Source organism: Spermophilus citellus, assembly GCF_964194105.1.
Source record: "Spermophilus citellus genome assembly, chromosome: 13".
Lineage (NCBI taxonomy): Eukaryota > Metazoa > Chordata > Mammalia > Rodentia > Sciuridae > Spermophilus > Spermophilus citellus.
In genome coordinates, this window is record NC_138193.1 from 55027015 (window position 1) to 55047334 (window position 20320).

The 20320-nt window shown below is 35.2% G+C and overlaps 1 protein-coding gene across 4 annotated transcripts in view; it reads left to right on the forward strand.

Moving 5' to 3' along the window:
• Positions 1-20320, forward strand: part of EXOC6B (exocyst complex component 6B) — a 613649-nt gene that overhangs the window by 122147 nt on the left and 471182 nt on the right. For all 4 annotated transcript variants that reach the window (XM_081265351.1, XM_081265353.1, XM_081265352.1 and 1 more), the window contains one exon: positions 193-397. In XM_081265351.1, coding sequence (XP_081121477.1) covers positions 193-397 — 205 coding nt within the window. The remainder of the gene's footprint in view (positions 1-192; positions 398-20320) is intronic.

Sequence of the window (20320 nt, forward strand, 5' to 3'; positions counted from 1 at the left end):
ATATTTTTCTAGTCTTTGAAAGCATATGTTATTTTTTAATGAGATTTTTTTTCATTGATGTTTTAGTTAAAACTGTATTTATCTTAATGTACATTGAAAACTAATTTAGCCTAAAAATTTTTACTGAGGAATATGTCTGTGACCCTAAAGAAGACTAAAAGTCCAGCTAAAGGTGATAAATTCCTTTTGTAGGCATTATCCTGCACTGAAAACTCTGGAACATCTAGAACATACCTATCTGCCTCAAGTAAGCCACTATCGATTCTGCAAGGTGATGGTGGATAACATTCCCAAGCTTCGAGAAGAAATAAAGGATGTTTCTATGTCTGATCTCAAAGACTTTCTGGAGAGCATCCGCAAACATTCAGACAAAATTGGAGAGACTGCCATGAAGCAAGTAGGTCTTGGGTTTGTGATAGGTTGGCCAGTGACTTTGCAAGTATTCAGTTAAACATGGGTTTCTCTTTGCCAAATGTCCTGTTTCTTATCATTTTAAGGAAGTTCTTTGTCTTTGGGAACACATGATTAAAAACGTTTCTTATTGTCTTAACAGAGCAATGAATTATTGACTATTATATGGTTTTGCTCTGTGGATATTCAGTAAATACTGATTGGTTATGATGATTTATATTGGAGAATTGAGGAAAATTAATTAAAAAATACTTCCCTTGGTTTTGGCTATGATTTGACGCTCATAGTATTTTAAAGTTCTTCTTATAGTTAATTATCTAAATTACGTTGCATGTGCCTTTGGAGGGATTATCTACTATGTAAGCAATATGACATATTCTACATGGGTATTTCTGATATTAAAAGGTATCATTTTTCTATTGAGAAATGCTGTGAATCATGATCACAGAAAGGAATTTATTTATAGCTGACAAATTAATAAATGTGTTAGAAATATTTAGATTTTTTTTAAAAAAAATCTTTGTCTCTTAAGTCATGAAAGCTGCAAAGAACATCTGGATTTCTTTTGTCATTATGAATAAAAGAGTAGTAATGACTTGCAGTAGTACTTACTTTTTAAAATTTAAGTCACATTGATTTTATTAAAACTTCTCAGTATACCTGATGATGTAGCCTACAACAATAAATAGAAGATTTAGTTGTTTATGGAAAGTGTTTTTTGGTTTTATAAACAACAATGTTTTTGAATAGGTCATTTGTAGTTCTTATCATTCTGTGGAGAATGAGGGAACAGATTATATTTGGATCAAGAGATTTGCCAATTACCCTTTACTAAGGCACTGCAGATATTTTCTTTTTAAAAATTTTGTTAGCATTGCACTTTACAGAATTTAAAACTAGTCAATGACAAGCCTGATAGAAATAATTATATGATTTTTTATAATGATAAAGAAACAAAAAGTAATCATTGAAAATATAACTTTGCATTGCTGGGTATAGGAAGACAGGTATCTGGTACAAATCTTTAGCAACTATGGTTTACTGATTTTTGCCAAACTTTCAAAATAGATGAGTGTAGAACAAAGCCTCTGTGGAAGTTGTCTTTTTAAAGGATGTTTTTCCTAGGCCTCTGGGTAAGAAATTAACTTTACTTCCCTTTTGATGAAAGAATCTATTAAGAACATTATTTCTTTGTTTAATATGAGGTTAGCTGGTCTCATTCCTTAATATTCTGAAGAATATGAATGCTCAGGGGAAGTTGAGAGAGTTGCTGAAGTTCAAACAAATCACTTGTAAAGATTGGATCCTCTAGCGGAATTCAGGTCAGGTTGAAATGAATATATCTACTGTGGTACTCAATCTGTGTAAATGATTTGCTGTTTGCCTCATTTTTGTCATACAAAGAAATGCTGGAGAAATCTTTTATAAATTCAGACTTTTATTAGGTCTTTATTCCCCTTATAAAATTTTTCATCTCAGGAATAGCTCTTATTGTATGAATTATTATCCTGATATGATATATACACACAGATGTATATGTGTGTGCATGTATATGTACACACATTTTTTGAATAAAGATATCTTTTGTATTTTTCAATCTTCTGTAGTACCTAGAAAGTAAAGATATGATATGAGAGGAATTACCATATACTTCATACTCAGTGAATGTTTAATATATATTTTAATTCATGGATATTGGAAAAGAAGGAAAGGAAGTGGTCTATTTCTCACCTATATAAAGCCCCAAATAGTGTTTCTGACTTGTGATTTTTTTCCCCCCACAATGGTGATTTAGGAATTTAGACTCTTTCCATTGTGTGGCTCTGCTGTCTTTAGTATACTAGTCTTTGAAGATTGCAAGCATAAGGGAAAGACCAAAGAGTATCGCATGTGGGAGGATTTTTAAGGGGACAGGCATGAATTTCACACATTATTACTTCTGCCCACATTGCATTGGCTAAAACTCAGTTAACATGGCCATACCTATCTACAGTGAAGATTGGGAAATGTAATCTCACTTTGTCCCTAAGATGAGGAGGACAGAGTTTGGTGAATAGAAGCCAATTTCTTCACCTTCTGTCCTATGTATAACTGTAGAACACACCCACCCCTTCCTTAAGGGAGAGAATCCAGTGGCCCACTTAGTCACAACATCCATCTCAAAAGTCTAGTATCTTTCAGGGATGCTCACCTCCTCCCCCACCATTAGGTCCATATGTGGCTCTTCATGGGCTGATGACCAGTTAACTGAAATTATAAATCATCTGCACCTGTGTCTCCTCTTGTCCCCAATACACAATGAAAAAGCTAAAATATTTCAAAATAACTACAAACAAAACTTCCATTTAGGAAAGGAAAGAGTAGGAGGCAAACTGTTCCCTGCTCCATAGCAAATCATGTGGTCCTCTTGGGTAGACATTAGGAAGTCCCTCAGCATTGTTGTAGGGGAACTTCTTTGCTTAGACCTTGATTGTCTAGAAGGAACTCCTTTGTCCATTGTTCTGCTATGCTTCTAGTTGTGCACTAGCTTTTTTCCCCCTGCATATACTCCTGAAGTGAATTCTGGGGAATATACATTCATTAGAAGGCATATTTCTTTCTCTCTTTCTCTATTTATATCTATATCTACAATTACATCTATATTTGTCTTACTCTCCCTGCTTTCTGTTCCTGCAAGTTTAGGGATCTGAGGGTTGTTTTAAGGCTCTGAACAGTCAAAGGTTAATTTAGTCCAGATTTGTGTGTTTTGGGCATTATACTTCCCTTGAAACTTGGTAGGCTTCTGATCTGTTTCTTTCCAGTGGGTTCTATGTGAACATCGTACCCAATGTTGTTTCCTAAATAAAGTTTTCAAGAATGGTTTTATTTTTCTTTTTCCCTGTTTAGAGAATTAGTGAAGGTGGGGAAGCATAGTGCTTGCCTCATGCCTAATTTTGGTTTAATGGTCTTACTTTGAGGCTATATGAAATAGTGGATGGGAAGACCATATTTGAATCTGGTCTCTGCATCAGAATTGAGTCACTTTGTTCAGCTAGAAGTCTTCCTGGAGTTTTATTGTTCAATCCTTATTCTTTTCACTTACTGTTTAGAATTTATATGTGTTGAGCTTTCTAAATCTCTGAGGCCCAAGTTTCTGGATGTCTTCTATTTCTTATAATTTCAGTCTGCAAATTAATGAAGACTTTTATAGCTTATCTCTTTTATGTAATACCTTATTAAAGCAGAAAGTAAATGCCAATTAGGCACTGTAACTCTTTTTATTCACTCATAGTGCTACAGGACCAGTTGGCATTTGGTATGCTTTTCTTCTTACTATAGGTTCTAGTTTTACCAGATGTTTTCTCACAGTATTATAGGGCTGTCCAGCCTTTTGTCTTGTTAAGTGTATTCTTGATTCCTACTGCCTGATTACTAAGCCCATATAAATTTCCCCTTCTTTATGTTTTATTTTGGGTGCTGTTGTGTTGGTAATATTATGCTTCTAACACCAGTTTCTGAATTTGTTAAATAATGCTAATTGCTGTAATAGTTAAACTCCAAAATCTCATAATATATATATATATATATATATATTTTTTTTTTTTCTTTTTTCTCATGTAAAGGCCAAAATGGATGTGCCTGGTGGGGTAGCTCTCCTCTCAAGTGATTATCAAGGGAGTCAAGACTCTTTTAAGTTATGGTTCTACAACTTCAACCTATAGCTTCCAAGAGTACAACAGAAGAAACAGAGTAAAGAATATAATACGATTTTTTAATGTACTATTATGGTTTGGATGTGAGTCGTCCTTAAATGCAGGAATATTCAGAGGTAAAATGATTAGATTTTGAGAGCTGTAACCTAATCGGTACATACCAGTTTGAATGTGGCAGTTGTAGGCAGATGGGGTGTGTCTGGAGGAGTTGGGTCACTGGGGGCGTGTCCTGGAAATGTGTCTCTTCCCTGTGGCACCTTCCCCCTTTCCCTTTCTCTGCTTCCGGACTCCACTACCAGCTGAGCAACTTTCTTCTGCTGGGCCCTTTTCCCGTGGTGTGCTGCCTCAACTTGGGCCCAGAGCAATGGAGTCAGCCGTTTATAGACTGAGACCTTTGAAACTGTGAGCCCCAAATAAATTTCCCCTTCTTTAAGTTGTTCTTGTTAGGTATTTTGGTCACAGAGACATAAAAGCTAACTAAAACATGGGCAAACATCACTTCTTCCAACATTACATTGTCTAGATCTCAAACCCTATATGGGAGGTTTACAAATATACTGTAGCTGTGTGACCAGGAGGAGGACGAAATAGGTTTGGTGAACAGCTAGCTAGCCTCTGCCATAACTTGTTGAATGGACTAGAAATATAAGTATCTTCCTTGTCTTTTTTTTTCTTTCTTCACAATTGTCATCCTTTTAACCACCTCCCTGATATGTTTGCTTTCTAATTACTAATTCATTTTTTAGTGTTGTCAATGCTGCTATTTAGAACTTTTAGTTCAATAATCATGGTTTTGACTTTAAAGAATTTGTTCTTATTTTTATATTTTCTTAACTGTAACTTCCCTTTTGAAAACATTACTAAGTAGCATTCTTTAGAATTATTGAGAAAACACATTTGAAGGTCTTAATGTTGATGGTCGGTTTGGACTTTTCCAGAAATTATGTAGATGACTTTTTCTTGGTGAACATCCCTCTTTTCCTTCTTCTACTCATTATCTCCCGAGTTGCTGGGTGATTCATGAGTGAACTTTGTCCTTAGTGCAGTGAAGTATTAGAGTCAGGTTTGTAGATTGGCTTCTCTTGTGGTATACCAGCCAAAATAAATCAGCAGAAGGGCGCCACTGTAATTAAGTTCTACTGAACAAGTTAGGCTGCAAACATTTGAGATTATAATCTTAAACTGTTTGTTGTCCAATTTCACCAAAAGATGAAATGCAAATAATGCTATTTGAAGATCATCTGAAAGATATATCATTTATCCATTCCTCCATTTGAGGTTTTACATTGGCTCTGATGGAACTTTATCACTAGGAAACTCCTTGCTTTGATTGCAAGTGGCAGGCAGAATTCTGAGATGACTTCCAAGATCCCTTCCCCCTGGTGTGTATATCCTCTAAAATCTCTTCCCCTTGAGTTGGGCAGGCTTGATATAATCTGATGAGCTTCCTTAAAAGAGGGTCAGGGGCCAGGCACAGTGGTGTACTTCTGTAATCCCAGGGCCTTCTGAGGTTGAGGCAGGAAGATCATAAGTTCAAAGCCAGCCTCAGCAACAGTGAGGCGTAAGCAACTCTGTGAGACACTGTCTCTAAATAAAAAATATGAAAAAAGGGTTGGAGATGTGGCTCAGTGGTTGAGTGCCTCTGAGTTCAATGCCAGGTACCTGTCTCCCCGCAAAAAAGGAGGGTCAGGACATCAGAGAGAGAAAGTTAGACAGATTCAAAGCTGCAAGATGCTCTGTTGTTGGTCTTGAAGAAACAGGATGCCATGTTTTGTAGAGGGCCATGTGGAAAGAAAATATAGGCAGCCATGAGTTGTTAAGAATGATCTTTGGCTGAAGCCAGCAAGAAAATGGCAACCTCAGTGTTAAAACTATAAGGAACTGAATTCTGCAACAGCCAGAATAAGCTTAGAAGAGTACCCTAAGCTCTAGATGAGATTAAGCCCCTGACTAACACCATGATTTCAGCCTGGTGAGATTTTGAGCAGAGGATCCAGTAAAATTATGCTGAATTTCTGAATTACGAAAACTCTTGAGTTAATAATTATGTAGTTTTAAGCTGCTAAATTCATTGTAGCAAAAGCAAACTAATGCATCTAGTATTTTGCCCTCAAATAGCATTACTTTTTACTAAATTGTACATTTATTTTTTATTTGGACCAAGGCAACAATGTTATAGACTGGTTTAAAAGGTCCAGGTAGAAGTCTGTTTTCCCACTGTATCTGGGAAGCTGTAGACAAATCAGAAAATGTGCAAGTGTGAAAATTAGGATAGAAGTTTACTCATTTAGCAGAATCTGAGGAGGAGTTTAAAAATTATTCATTTTACTGCTTATTATGTTGAATTTTAAGTTAAGAAGTTATGTTTTTATTTTCAAAACCTTTTTCATGTTTCCATGTTGCATTTTTTTTTGTTGCTTCTGTTTCTAACATGGATGTTAGACTGAAAGTGTGAGTTTCTGCTATGGGAAATAGAGCCAACTTTAAAGCAGGTAGAAAAAAAGCCTCCATTTTATCCTTCTCCATTTTCTGTGTTCATCTTATTTTGGAGTTATCACTTTAGCTGAAAGTGATTTTTAAAAAGATACCCAAAGAAGTCTTTTGTTAACTCTCTGCTGTTTTCTAGTTTTTCTTTTGAAATTAATTTCTGGAATTTACTTGTTATGGGACTGATTTGTGTAGGAGGGAATTTCTGTATTTCTTATTTTGATTAGTTTGCCTTAGGCTTTGTGGGGCTAAATAACATTTGTAACATAAACATTTCTGGCTAGGTTGATGTCTGTGTGAGTCTCTTTAACAAAAAGAAGGATTATTTATTTTTAAAATTCTAACATGCCTTTGCCAAATTTTATGTGTTATATAACCGATGTTAAGGAAGTAAACTGGTAGCCTATAAAAGAAATAGAAGGCTTCTAGATATTCTTCCTTTAGTAACTGACCATTGGATAAGAGTAGTTGTCACCATTATTCTTTTAGCTTTTGATTGTTTTTGGTTAAATCTTGACTAAGAGCTTCATGGGCTCTTTTATTTATTGTGAAGAACAAAAAAAAATTTTTTTTTTGATACCAGGGATTGAACCCAGGGGTGCTTAACCACTGAGCCCCATCCCCAGCCCTTTTTAATATTTTATTTAGAGACAGGGTCTTGCTGAGTTGCTAAATACCTCACTAATCTGCTGAGGCTCGCTTTGAACTCCTTCTGCCTCAGCCTTCCGAGTTGCTGGGATTCCATGTGTGTGCCACCGCGCCCGGGAGTGTAGAACAATTTTTTTCTTAGCTCTGGTATAATACTCCAAATGTTAAGTACTCTGTAAGGCAATATTTCTGTTGAAATGTCTTGTGTGCTGGACTCCATGTAGACCTCCACAAAATGTGGCCTTTGGAGTCAAAAGAGATTGGTCTGGTATTTCTGGATTTACTTTAGATTCTCTTTTATTCTTCATTTTGGTATTTATCTATGTTGACTACTTACTGATCTTTGCTTTTTTATCTTATGGGTGGCCTAGGGGATTGGTGGGGGAATCTAAGAACTGCTGTTGATTCTTGGCATATACATGAATCCAAATAGCTTACATTCAATAGTACAGTTTCACAGAGAGTCTGAAGAGGATAGTAGGGCTTTAGTGTACTGTTAAGTGATATGATAGTTAACAGAATAGACTTGGATTATGAATTAGACTCCTAGTATGACATTTGTTTTATGACACTGAGCAAGTTGTTACATCAATCTTCACAGCAATGCTATAAAATTGAAAATTTTAACCTTCTTTGCACAGATAAGGAAACAAATTTAGATAGATCCAGGATTTAGCTTAATTATAGCCATATACTAAATTAAAAAAAGAACCATTCTAGGTAAATGGTGAATGTGAGTAGACTGATGGTAGAGGAGATAAAGAGGTAGAACTTGATGTATTGAAATACATTTTTTATCCCTAAAATTTAATTGCCACAGTTTCTTGTGGTAATTTTCAGTATTGAATGAGATTTCCTTTTTAAGAATAATTGTCTTCTTTTTGCCCCCTAAAGTTGTTTCTATTACATATACTTTTAAAATATATTGAACCTGATTTCAATTAAAAAGCACATGTATATTATATGACCATTAAGTTTAAAGGATTGATGTTTCTTTACTGGTGTTAAGTTGAGGTGAGAAAAGAGAAATCAATCATTTCTTCAATCTAATTTAATGAGAATTAGGCAGTTTGTTTTGAGCTTTCTACTCTTCAGGGTAAAAAAGGAAACTATACGATTGTGTGTGTATATATGATTTATTTGTTTGGGCTAAGCAAAATACACTAGCTTATTGGGAGAACTTTTCCTTTATTAAATTTTAAGAGAGCATTGCTGTATGGAATCTGTAGTTTGAGAACATGGCTTTGTGGTGTGCTTATTTTAAAATAGACATTTCTTAGAAAATTCACCAGAAGGGGTAGTTATTACATTATTCATGTCATCGTGTGTGTGTGTGTGTGTGTGTGTGTGTGTTTGTGTGTGTGTGTGTGTGTGTGTGTATTTCTGTCATTTTGAGATTAAATTCTTTAGAGAATCTTCCTTTTATTGGACCTTGGCTTGTGCTAATGAGAAACAATATCTAAAACAGTATGTTGTCCCAAGAATAAACTGAATGAAGAGTGGAATAGAAGCAAATAACAGAAATTGACTTAAATATATAAAAAAGAATTTAATAAGTAGTAAAGGTGGTGTGATGCAAGACACACACACACACACACACACACACACACACACACATTGGCATCACATTCTAGAGATGAAAAGTGAGTTTGCCCTTTGTAAACGCTACAGGTAGTGAGGTCAGCACAATGCATAGGAGTATCATCTTCCTGTTAATCTGTGGAGGGCTCTGATGGGTTCAGCTTTTCTCTTCCAAAGGTGGGTCATGCCTCAGGAAAGGGACCTTGCTTGTGTTTCATTTATAAAGAAATTCGGAGAAGGGCAGAGAACAGCTAAGTCAGCTGTGCACTGTGTTATTCCTTGCTGACCAGACAAATGACTTGGCTAGGGGGAATTCTTATATCCGTGCCACATGTTTCAGCTAGAGAAACCTAGTATTTTTCAGATGATGCTAAGTCGGGCTTGCTGAGCTCTGAGAATGGGGACAGTAGAGAACCACTAGAGCCCTCCTAGGTATCTCAGAAGAACAGTGGGGCACCCCATTGCTTTGGTTATTGGTTTACTTATCTTGTCTTCCCAATCTTCCCAACCAATCTGTGGTTTCTGTAGGAGTAGGGGCATGGTTCTTATTTTTCAATCTCTAGACACCTTACAAGGGTGGTAAGGAGATGGTTGGTGACAGATACTTGGTGATAGGAGATAGATACTAAATCAATTAAGGACTATATTTAGTGTGTGTTTAATGTTCCTATACCTTCCAGGAAAAGCTATTTTTTTTATGGTCTAAGATCTTAGTCTTCAATTGCATTCTTATTTAAGTATATAAGAATATTTTAAATTGCTCTTTGAATGGATTTTGACTCTTTTCTGAAAGTACTGTAGTCATCTGAAATAATCAGATTGACTTCTTGTTAATGAAGGATTGAACATTTATGTCTTTTCCCTCTCCAGACTCATAAAAGCAGTAGCTATAAGGGAATGTTTTAAAAAGCACAAGCTTCAAACCTAAAGGAGAGTAGATAATAGCAGAATTTTTAGGAAGCCAAAAAGTAAAAAGATATGTGATAATAGTCTTATCAGATCCAAACAACAATTAGTACTATACCAGCAGTACAAACCAGCAGTAGATAAAGCTGAGGCCAACCACTTTTATAGGTTCACAGAACTCCACAAATCATAGAAATTTGTGGTATCAAGTTGCTCTGGGGAAAGGAAGTAAAACTGATGTCCAGATAGGGTTGGCTGAAAGTCATTTTCAAAAACAGATAATCCCTATTTCAACCCCAGCAGGACACTGGAGAAAAATAGACAAAAGATGAGGGTAGGGGAACCATATTGAAATAGAGTGAAAGTCAGGATAATGAATGTTGAGTTCATCCCCTTTCTCCCACAGCTCTCTTTCCTGATTTGGCTTCCAGAACTCTAAGAGCCGGGTTGTACCCACTAAATTGACATTTGAAGAGTAATATGATTGATTAGCTCAAGAGAAAATTTCTAAAGATATCACCACTGGATAGTCCCTAGCAAAATGGACAAGTTAGATCACATTGAGTCTGTGGTGGACCAGACTGCTGGACATGCATAGAACTTTCAATCAGCTTTGTAAAAGTGTCTCAATTTAAAATATGAACAGAAAGCTAAGGATCACTGGACATTTAAGAATAGCCTCTACTATGAAAGTTAGAGGTCAGAACAAACAATATAAAGAAGGAATTTAGAGAAAATATCTATGCAAGAAGAGAGAGAGTACTGTAGATGTACTACAGTATTTTAAGGCATGAATATCCAAATTAAAAGGTTCACTAAGTGCCCAATAAAAGGGATGAAAATAGACTTATATCAAGGCATGTTGTGAAAATCAGAATTTAGAAGACAAGGGGAAAAATAATCCAAAATGCTTGCAGAGAGGGAAAGAAAAAAAATCTGACAGGTTGGGGGAAAAAATTTAGTCAAAATGATTTTGGACTTCACAGTATTAATACTGGAAGCTAGACTTATATCAAGCAAGTATGAGAGTAGAATAAAGATGTTTATCAAAAAGCCACCAAAATTTACTTCCTGTGATTTGTGTGCGCACATACAAAGTGGAGAATATGAGATTTAGGACACAGAGGAGAGACACAAACTGAGTTCTTGAATTGATGGTTAAGAGAGGTACTTGGTTAAAGATGGAAAAGCTGGTATAAAGTGCAATCAGGACTACTTTGAGCTTTTAAAAACGTTTAAAAGAGACATTTTTAAGAAAGTAAAAGTGGTAGAAAATTGCTTGTGTTTATACATAATGAGAAGAAATTCAGATAGTTTGGAAACAAAGTAATATGTATTTAGAAAACTAAACAAACAAAAAAGTAAGAAAGTTATCAACTCTGGAAAACAAAAATGGTGTGATAAAGGAAAAGTGATCCTAGTGTCTTACATGGCATTGCACTTATATAGTGAAAATGATTAAATATTAAAAATTAACTTATTTAAGCCATTGATGTATCTTTGTTTTGCAAGGGTAAGTGAATGGGTACTGTCTGTAGATATGTGGTGCTAAAGTGTTAAATGTATAAAAGAGCTGAATCTTCATCTTCCACAGGGGAAAATCAATGGGGAATGTTCTAATCAAAACAAAACAAAAAATAATACAATTAAAAGATGGAAGCAACTCAAGTGTCTATTGACAGATGAATAAATAAAATGTGCTGTATACATAAAATGGAATATTTACTCAGTCTTAATAAGGAAGGACATTTTGACACAACTTGGATGAACCCTAGATACATTATGCTGTGAGATAGGTCAGGCATAGAAGGACAAATATTGTACGATTCCACTTATACGAGGCTCTTGGAATAGTCAAGTTCATAGAAACAAAGTAGATGTTTTTCACAGGTCATGGGAGGGAGAATGGTGACTTAGTTTGAATAGGTATGGAATTTCAGTTGGGAAAGATGAGGACATTCTAAAGATGGATGGTTAGGATGTTTGTACAACAGTGTAAATGTATATAATGCCATAGAACTGCACACTTAAAAATGGTAAAGTTTATCTTGTGTGTATTTTATCACAATAAAAAAAGTTAAAAAAAAAAAAAGCTGGGCGTGGTGGCGCATGCCCAAAGGCTCTGGAGGCTGAGGCAGGAGGATCAAAAGTTCAAACCAGCCCCAGCAACAGCAAGATGCTAAGCAATCCAGTGGGACCCTGTCTCTAAATTTAAAAAAATACAAAATAGGGCTGGGGATGTGGCTCAGTGGTCAAGTGCCCCTGAGTTCAGTCTCTGGTACCAAAAAAAAAAAAAAAAAAAAAAAAAAAAAAAAAAAAAAAAAAAAGCAGTAGCACACATAAGCACTTCATATAGAGATAAAAAGGTAAATGTGGAAAGAGTGATGCCTCCAGGGAAGCGGACTTGGGGGGAAATAGAAGAGGGGAAGCTGCTATTTCTCTTAAGAGACCCTATAGGATTATTGCGCTTTGGGTAATGTAACTATGCATAGCTTTGCATGTATAACTTTGATAAAATATGTTGAGCAAAAACAAAAAGAAATATAAGTGTGTATTTGAAATATATGAACAGCATACAAAATTTATTGGTGGAATGGATATGAAACAGGAAAAAATCCAACCTTGAGAGTACAAAGGAAGAATTCCCCTTAGATATAGGGGATTATTTATGCTTATTTCTGTCATTATTGATTTTACTTTTTGTTTTCAGTGGGGTAATTTAAGAGTCTCTGGTTTTCAGATTCATTGCTGTAGCAAGAGGAGATTGGATGTAAATTAAAGTAAAGTTCAGTTTGTTCTCTGTTTTATTGTGTGCCTTCTTGAAGAAGAGAATGGGTTAATTTGATATAATAGGTAATAAAGTAAATACTATTGTTTGTTGAAACTGATGATGAAGGTTGAAAATTTGTGATAGTCAGATGATCTCTTTTGCTGGCCTTGGATTCTTAAGATAGGTATTTAACTATATTCAGAAGAGGGCATATGTTGTTCAGTTTCCCGTTTGATTGCAAAGTAAATGTCACACTGTCCTACCTCTACCAGCACTGTAGGACCACAGACTTATATCAAACTTGGGCACATGTTCTGGTGGAGTGAGTGAGTGCTCCCTGTGCTGCTGCACAAGATGATGGAGGAAAGAGGGAAAGAACAGCGAGGGAAGATAGTGCTGATAGGCTAGCTCTCCTGTGATTTTGGCTTCCGACACTTATGGGAGACAGCCAGAGGCCTCATTAAGGTTTCATTGGGAAACTTAACTTTCCCTCAAATTTAAAATAAAGGAAGATGACCCACACCATGAAGTTTTTCTTGGGTGGTTTGTACAATAACTGAACTTGATTTTACTATGATACTCCTGGGACTTCCTGCTGCTCTAAGTTTTATCAGTGAATGTACTACACTAATGTGGAAATGAGTTCAGTTCACCAAACTAAACATTTGATTTTGACCTTGAAACTAATACTGTGCACCTACATTATGAAGTTGAAATGAGTTAATCTTGTTAACTTAAATCAGATGCTATCTAGTTGTGTTTTTATTATATAGTTTAACCTCCGAAATATGCAAGAATATGAAAAAGGTTACACAAAGGGATGTCTGAAACACGGTATGTAAATATACAACCTCAGTGCTATTGCATAGTACTGCACTAGGAGAGCCAAGAACAACCATGAATCATCAGATACAGCCTAGGTCTGGACTGGCACAGCCTGTCTGCTTTTTTAGAAGATAGGTGGAAACAAGACATGTTTTCATATCATTATTGGAATAAACTATCAAAACTTTTGTTTATTAATTAATGATCTGTCTTTACACATTTAAATTAATATCCTTGTGTTATATATTTATAAAGTTATTATCTTACTTTGCTTGGATATAGATAGTATTTTTCTGCATAATTGATATAAAAGATAAATATTTTAAAAAAAGAATTACTTCTCTTTTACTCTCCACCTATTTGCATCATTAGTTCTTTAATTCCCCTTTTTTGTTCTTTTGCTTTTCTTCTTTCTCCCACTTCCCTCCACTGTTGTTTCTAGAAATCCTATTTACGAGATTTGAGGCTTCGTGAATGCAGGCCTCCGTGTTGGCTTCCCCAACTGGGAGTCATTGTTTTTTAAAACAAACCTTGATATAGTATCTAAAATCATAATCAAGTTTAAGTCAATGTTGAGAGTCATGAAATTTGCTTTCTATTACTTATATATGTTTTGCTGTCTGGATGATAGTTCTTTGGTATAAAAAGTAATTCCAAGTATGACATTTTTAGAGGATTTAAATTCAAAGGTATGGTTTTTAGTCAGTCTGGTTTCTCCTGGATATTCTGATTTATCTTCACTGTCAATTCTAATCAGTATGAAGTGTACAAAATGAACAGGGATACCAAAGACATGTTTTAAAATGGTTGCAAATCTTGCCGTTTTTTACTGAAATGTAATTTATCCTTGGACCCTGCCTGCAGACCTTCTACTGTTTCCTTCTTAAATTTGCTGAGTGCTTTCTTATATTCAGTTATTTTCAACCCTGAATTTAGATCCATTTAATATAATTTTATAAACTAGATTTCATAAAGTTTAATTGATAATGTTCACCATTTCAGATGTCTTTTATTTTTTAATGTTTTCATTGGTCCATCAGGGATTATTAATACCCAAGGGAATAGAGTGTTTATGAAATTAACTATAGAAGTTACTGTAACATTTTATAAACAAAAGATTTCTGAATAATGAAATATTATAGTAAATGAGGAATTAGCACCAACCAAAACTAAGACTACTTAATTTTAAAAAAGTTGAGTCAGACTATGGTGGTTGTAAGACCTTTTTAAGGTAGTTGTTTAAGAATATAGACCCTTTAATAGATCTAGGATTGGGAGAAAGAATTGAGATCATTGCTGATACCATCAAGGACTGTAGGTATTGACCTGGTTGTAAGTACTTGACTTGTGCTAACTACAGACTAGGAGAGGTCTTGCCTTACCCTATCATTATACACTTATAATGAATATAGAACAGCAATCACTCTTTTTCTGATAATTTTTAGAAAGTAAGCTCATATTTATTCTTAGTCAAATCTTGTATAAACACTTATGGTATCTTCAATAATAAAGAATATTGAGCTGGGTACAGTGGCCCACGCCTGTAATCCCAGTGACTCGGAAGCTAAGGCAGGAGGATCACAAATTCGAGGCCAACCTCAGTAAGTTAGCAGGGCCCTAAGTAACTTAGTGAGACCCTGTCTCAAAATAAAAAATAATTAAAAATAAAAAGCACAAGTGATATAGCTCATTGGTAAAAATGCCCCTGGGTTCAATCTCTAATACCCTTTCCTGCAAAAATTTTGCTTTGGAGTCAAGAAAGCTAGATTAGAATCCAGAACTCTCATTTAAGAGACTGGACAAATTATTAAATATAAGCTTTAACTTCCTTTTTCATAAGTGAAGGCCACATGAGATAACACAAAGCAGGCAATTAATAAATATGGTATTTTGGACTGTTCTTGTTTTGAAATCTGTGTGATTTTTCAGGCAACTGAGGTCTTCACTTGGGGTATTGATAGCTGATACCAACTGTTCACCTCTCCATCTTACTAAGCAATGGCAACTCTATTTTTCTATGAGTATTTTTAAACAAATTGATTTAGGAGAAAGAATGATCTTTTAGGGAAGATTTTGTTGTTGTTTAAGCCCAAAAGGTTTTTCTTATTATTTTCAGGTTTCAGAGTTAAGAAATACAGTTAAAAAGATACAAATGCATACACATTATGTTTTCAGTGATGCTTTAATATTAGTGAGAAATCAAACCCTAGATCTATTTTAATAAGCAATTCAGACCATGCAAATTAGTGAGACTTAAACTAATTTCTTTATTTTGTTTTTTGGAAATTTGATTTTGGGCTCTTAGCCTTTCTGCAGTCTCCTTGAATAACTTCACTCTGCATTTGGTGATTGTATTTCTTGGTTACTGGATTGAACTGCACACCAAGCTTCTCAGCTTCTTAATTCTCAGCTACTTACTTCTTGGTATGAACAATTCAGTTTACTGGGGGCTGTGGTTTTCTTTAAGCAATCCAAGGTCCCTGGCATGTGTATAAAATGTATTGAAGCCCAATTTGAGGTTTAGATTTAGAAATTCCAGTTGAGTGCCTGTGATCTGGGGCATGGTTCTCACTAGCCTTAGGGAAACCCAATTGAGAATTCCTGGGTTTGCTGGTGCTCTCAGCAAGAGCTTTAATCTTGTCCTCTGCCAGATGTTTTCTTTACTGAGCCTGAAAACATCATCAAAATAATGCTAAGGAACCTAATATATAAGGAAATTAAAAAGGAAGAAATAGGAATCTAGCTTGGTTGTGCTTTCTAACATCCTTATAGATCTCTTTGAAAGTTTAGCTTATTTTTTTAAAGTAGTTTTTTTAAAAAATTAATTATTTAAAATTCACTTTTCTTTGGTGTACTTGAATTTTAAATGAACAAATTCACGTAACCACTATTGAAAACAAACTATAGAACAATTATATCACCTCTCTAGTCTTTTGTGCTACCCATTGCAATCAAATCTCTCCTTCATCCGTCATCCCCAAGAATCACTGATTTTTCTCCACCCCTATTGTTTTGCCCGTTCCAAAATATCTCGTAAATGGAATGGCATGGAATGATGGGAGTATTCATAACTTCATGTGGTGGTACTTTTGCCTTTGTCAAAACTTGTAAAATGGTACATTCACATGTAAGTTTTACTGTATGTAAATAAATGTTTCCACCAGCTTATAGTTCTGTTACCAAAGGATCTTGCTGCGATGAATGATGATACACGAATGTTTTAATGATATTTTCAACTATATAGGATTGCAGTTCCACTGTCCTAACATGTCATTGCTATTTTCCCCATCTGGTATTTATACATGTGCATTTTCTCATGTGTGAATTTCTCTCACATTTATTATTGGAATCTTGCATTTTTCTTTAAAATACTCAAATCATTATGTAATAGAGACTATTGTTTTTTCTTATGAGGTAAACTTTTCCCAGTCTTGAGCTTTCTAAAAATTAATTTTCTTTGAAAATCTGAAATAGTCAGGTTATTGATCTATTATTACTTTTTCCATCACATTTCTGAAAGAAAACTTAAGTGTATGTTTTGATAACTATTTTATTCATTTTTTTCTATCTGCTGTATATTTCTTTTTCCTTATAGAAATAATAGCTGTTGTTGAACTAATCTTCATTAGTTCACACATTCAGTGATGCAGTATGTGTTGGGTATTTCTGATATGTGGAATATGGTGGTAGGTATTATGATTTTCAAAGCTAAAAATCCTTGTCCTAATAGAGTTTTGTCTTCTAGTGAAAAATGAAAAATATACATAAAAGTAGAAATACAAAATATAAAATAAGTACCATGGAAGAAATAAAGGCAACATGTTAGAATAACCTGGAGGAATGAGAAATCTCTCACAGTTGTATGAGATCCTCCAGGTTTAATATAATGGGGTATTTGAAATTGGTTTGGGTATATGGTGTTCCAGTTACTGTTGGAGCATAATAAACTATCACAAAACTTACTAGCTGGAGAAAGCAGCCATTTTTTCCTGCTTATAAATGCTGTGGGTCAGGAATTTGATCAGTGCTCATCAAAGATAGCTTTAGCCTGCCCCCAAGAGATCTGGGGCTTCTGCTGGGAGTGTCTTCTGGTTAGGAGCTGGAATTATTTGGAGTCTTCACAATCCTGCCATTTTTGTTGGGATGACTTGAAGAGATGTGCTGACTTGAGTGTTCATGTACAGCCTTTCCTCACAGTATGTAAGCCTCAGCATTGTTGGATTTATGGGCTCCAAGCACTAAGTGGAAACTATGTCACTTTATTCCACCTAGCCACACTGTATAGGTCAGAGCAGTGAAATGCCAGCCGTAGTCAAGGGAACGGCCTCTTGATAGAATGAAAGTCAATGAATTTTGTGGCTGTTTTAAAAATCTACTCCACAAGGCCATAGTCTTTCCAGGCTAAGGGGGTAATATAATTATAGCAAACATATAGAGAAGTAAAAATTTCTGAGCGATAATCCAAAACAAGAGTTTCAGCTCATGATAGTTAACCAAAAGAAATAAGGCAGATTAACTCCTTGAATAGGCAGTTACACCATCTTAGCTTTTGCTGTCCACCTGCCCTTCCCTCATCTCACCTGCATAAACACATATACACACACACATGCTTGTGTGCACAAACACATGTGTGTGCATGCAGTCTCTCAGGTGTTCTTAGGGAAAAAGACTGGGAAAACATTACACTGGAAAATAGTCTTCTTCCAAAAATTTGTTCAAAAATGCTTTCTTGTGAATATCATGTATATATGTCTTGCTCAATGACCTCTAAGTGAATATCTAAATGAATTGTGATAACAAATTTCCAAAAAACAGAATGGATACACTCATATGGGGAAGAATCACTTGACCAAAAGTTATTATTTTTTTTAATATTTTTTTTATTGATTATTTAAAGCATTACATAGCTCATGATATATCATCTTTCATACATTTGACTCAAATTATGTTTTGAACTCCCATTTTCACCCCAAATACAGATTGCAGAATCACATCTGTTACATATTCACATTTTTACATAATGCCATATTAGTGACTGTTGTATTCTGCTACCTTTCCTATCCCCTACTATCCCCCCTCCCCTCCCCTCCCATCTTCCCTCTCTACCTCCCCTGCTGTTGTTCAATTCTCTCCCTTTTTTCCCCTCCCCCTTGCCCCTCATGACCTCTTATAATTTTATGTATCATTGAAGGTCCCCCACCATTTCCGCATGCTTTCCCTTCTCTCTCCGTTTCTCTCCCCCCATTCGTCTTTGTTTGCTGTAGTCTTTTCCTCATGCTCTTCCTTCCTGTTCTGTTCTTAGTTGCTCTCTTTATATCAAAGCAGACATTTGGCATTTGTTTTTTAGGGCTTGGCTAGCTTCGCTTAGCATAATCTGCTCTAATGCCATCCATTTCCCTGCAAATTCTATGATTTTGTCATTTCTTAGTGCTGCATAATACTCCATTGTGTATAGATGCCACATTTTTTAATCCATTCATCTATTGAGGGGCATCTAGGTTGGTTCCACAGTCTAGCTATTGTGAATTGTGCCGCTATAATCATTGATGCAGCCGTATCCCTATAGTGCGCTCCAAAAGTTATTTTTTTAAATATATTTTTTAGTTGTAGTTGGACAGAATATCTTTATTTTATTTATTTATTTTTATGTGGTGCTGAGGATTGAACCCAGTGCCTCACGCATGTGAGGCAAGCACACTACTACTGAGCTACAACCCTAGCCCCCCATTTTTTTTTTTTAAATATTGTGTTCAGGCAATAAACATGCAGTATTTTTTTAAGATAAATAGTAGATTTTATTCTTCTGTCCTAATGGAGTTTGGTTTATTATTTTCTTTGGTCATTGATCATGAAATGTAAGAGAAATATAGGCGGGAGGTAACATTTACACCCTACACCCTTCTCTTTCCTAAAAAAAATTATGTGTGTGTGTGTGTGTGTGTGTGTGTGTGTGTGTGTGTAGAGGGGGTGGTGGCGGCTGGAAAGCATCTTTACCAAGTAATGAGGAAAACCTGGCATTTTAGTTATTGTTTGATTTCTCATTGAATAGGCATATTCATTGAATGTGGCATATTTCTTTTTTTTTTTTAATTTGTTCTTTTTTAGTTACATGTTACAATAGAATGTATTTTGGCATATTATATATAGATGGAGTATAATTTCCCAGAATGTGGCATTTTTCTTAATATCTCTTATTTAGGATCTTAACAGAGAAATGAACCTTTAACCAAAAACAGAAGAGTTAAATTTTTGCAATTGAAAAGCAACACTGAGTTCTTTTTCTCTGTATCTATGTGATTTTAAGCTTTATAGGCTTTATGGCCTTTGAACCTGATTCTGAATGATTTTTGTTTCCTCATTAGAAGGTGAAGGATAAAGGACCCCACCGGTTGGTTAGAACATATCTTTATAGTTAAATTTTTCATTCTTAGAATCCTTTTTAATTCTTTGTTAGAGTCACCTAACAAGTTAGTGTTAACAGTTTGTACTTTGAGCCAGGTGTAGTGGCCATGTCTGGAATCCCAGTTACTCTGGAGGCTGAGGCAGGACACTTGCAAGATCAAGTCCAGCCTGGGCAACTCAGGAAGGTCATGGCTTAAAAGAAAAAAAAAAAAAAAAAAAAAAAAAAGAAAGTATCTAACTCAGTAGTAGAACACTTGCCTAGCATGTGCAAGATCCTGGGTTTAATCTTTAGTACTGAAAAAAAAAAGTCTACATTTTGAGTTGAAAATTTTTGGCTATGTTTTGTTTTGAAAGCTTGCAATAAATTTATTCTTTTAGCAAGTTAAGGCTACTGATGTACTTTTCTAATTGCATATCTATAGCAAAATTAGAATGGCTCTTAATTATTGTGTGTGTGTGTGTGTGTGTGTGTGTGAGAGAGAGAAAGAGAGAGAGAGAGAGAGAGAGAGAGAGAGAGAGAGAGAGAGAGAACAAAGAAAAAATTCTCTCACATTAGGGCAGTTGTTGGGAAGGAAAGAAAAGATTTTCAGGTTATAGT